At 46.4% G+C, this 961-nt stretch overlaps 1 protein-coding gene across 1 annotated transcript in view; it reads right to left on the reverse strand.

Moving 5' to 3' along the window:
* LOC107104042 (gamma-aminobutyric acid type B receptor subunit 1-like) overlaps nucleotides 1-961 on the reverse strand; it is a 55037-nt gene that overhangs the window by 4425 nt on the left and 49651 nt on the right. The window contains exon 17 of the mRNA XM_015403949.1: nucleotides 5-279. Coding sequence (XP_015259435.1) covers nucleotides 5-279 — 275 coding nt within the window. The remainder of the gene's footprint in view (nucleotides 1-4; nucleotides 280-961) is intronic.

Genomic DNA, 961 nt, shown 5'->3' on the forward strand with positions numbered 1-961 from the left:
GTACAGCAGCGGGATCTGGCTGTTGTGACAGTGGTTGCGGCTCATCTTGCTGTCAGCTGGGTAGAGACTGGAGGAGTTAGAGAAGGATGGCGGCAGCGAGTGATTGTCTGAGGTGGGGTGAGAGTACCCCGGAGGGGGCAGCAGAGACTTGGGATCGGTGTGAGACGCTGGAGGAGGAGTGTTGTGGTTCTGGTTCTGGCCTGAGGTGGGCTGGCGGCGGTTACGTATAGCTTGTCGCTCGGCCAGCTGGTTGCGAAGGGCAGACACCCGCTCCTCTTTCTACAGAAACACAATGAGGAGAGCGTTTAGTTTACAGGCACCAAAAAGCAGATCTTTGCTTCATCTTTGATCTGAAAAGTTATAAAACGCGAGAACAAGTTAAATAACCTTCAGGTTTATATCAAACAGGAGAGGGATCCAGCTGGATGAGCAACCAGAACAGGGCTTGTGCACGCCCTCGCACTATAGGCGCTAATAGGCATTCCCTCTCGGGAGCGGGAGCAGGGTTGTACATGTGCATTTTGTTTTTTAAGTGAAGAGGGTTTTTGTTTTTTTATCCTCCCCAATACCTTTAACCTTTTGAAGACATAGATCTTATTTTAAATAAACCACATTTAATAGTTTTAACTTTTTCCCAATTGGAGTTATTTTATTTTTAATTATTATCATGATTTCTTCTTTTGGGAATATTCGCTAAGTCATTAGATTCTGGTTGTGGGCAGGACGCCGTCTGGATGGAGGAAAGAGTAACAGTAGAGAAGCTGCAGAGAGGTCTGGTAAACTACGACTCTGCTTCCTGGTCTGCAGCTATTTAAACTCCTCCTTCTCACACCGTTTCCGGGGGCGATGAGGTCGACTCGACCCGCGGCTTGCTAGCTAGCCTGTTAGATTTTTTTATCGATATTATTTCAATACTATTATTATCTGGACTTGGTTTCCAAGCTTGAAGACGTGTAATTGA

This window comes from Cyprinodon variegatus, unplaced genomic scaffold (assembly GCF_000732505.1).
Source record: "Cyprinodon variegatus isolate N-32 unplaced genomic scaffold, C_variegatus-1.0 Scaffold1598, whole genome shotgun sequence".
Classification (NCBI taxonomy): Eukaryota; Metazoa; Chordata; class Actinopteri; order Cyprinodontiformes; family Cyprinodontidae; genus Cyprinodon; species Cyprinodon variegatus.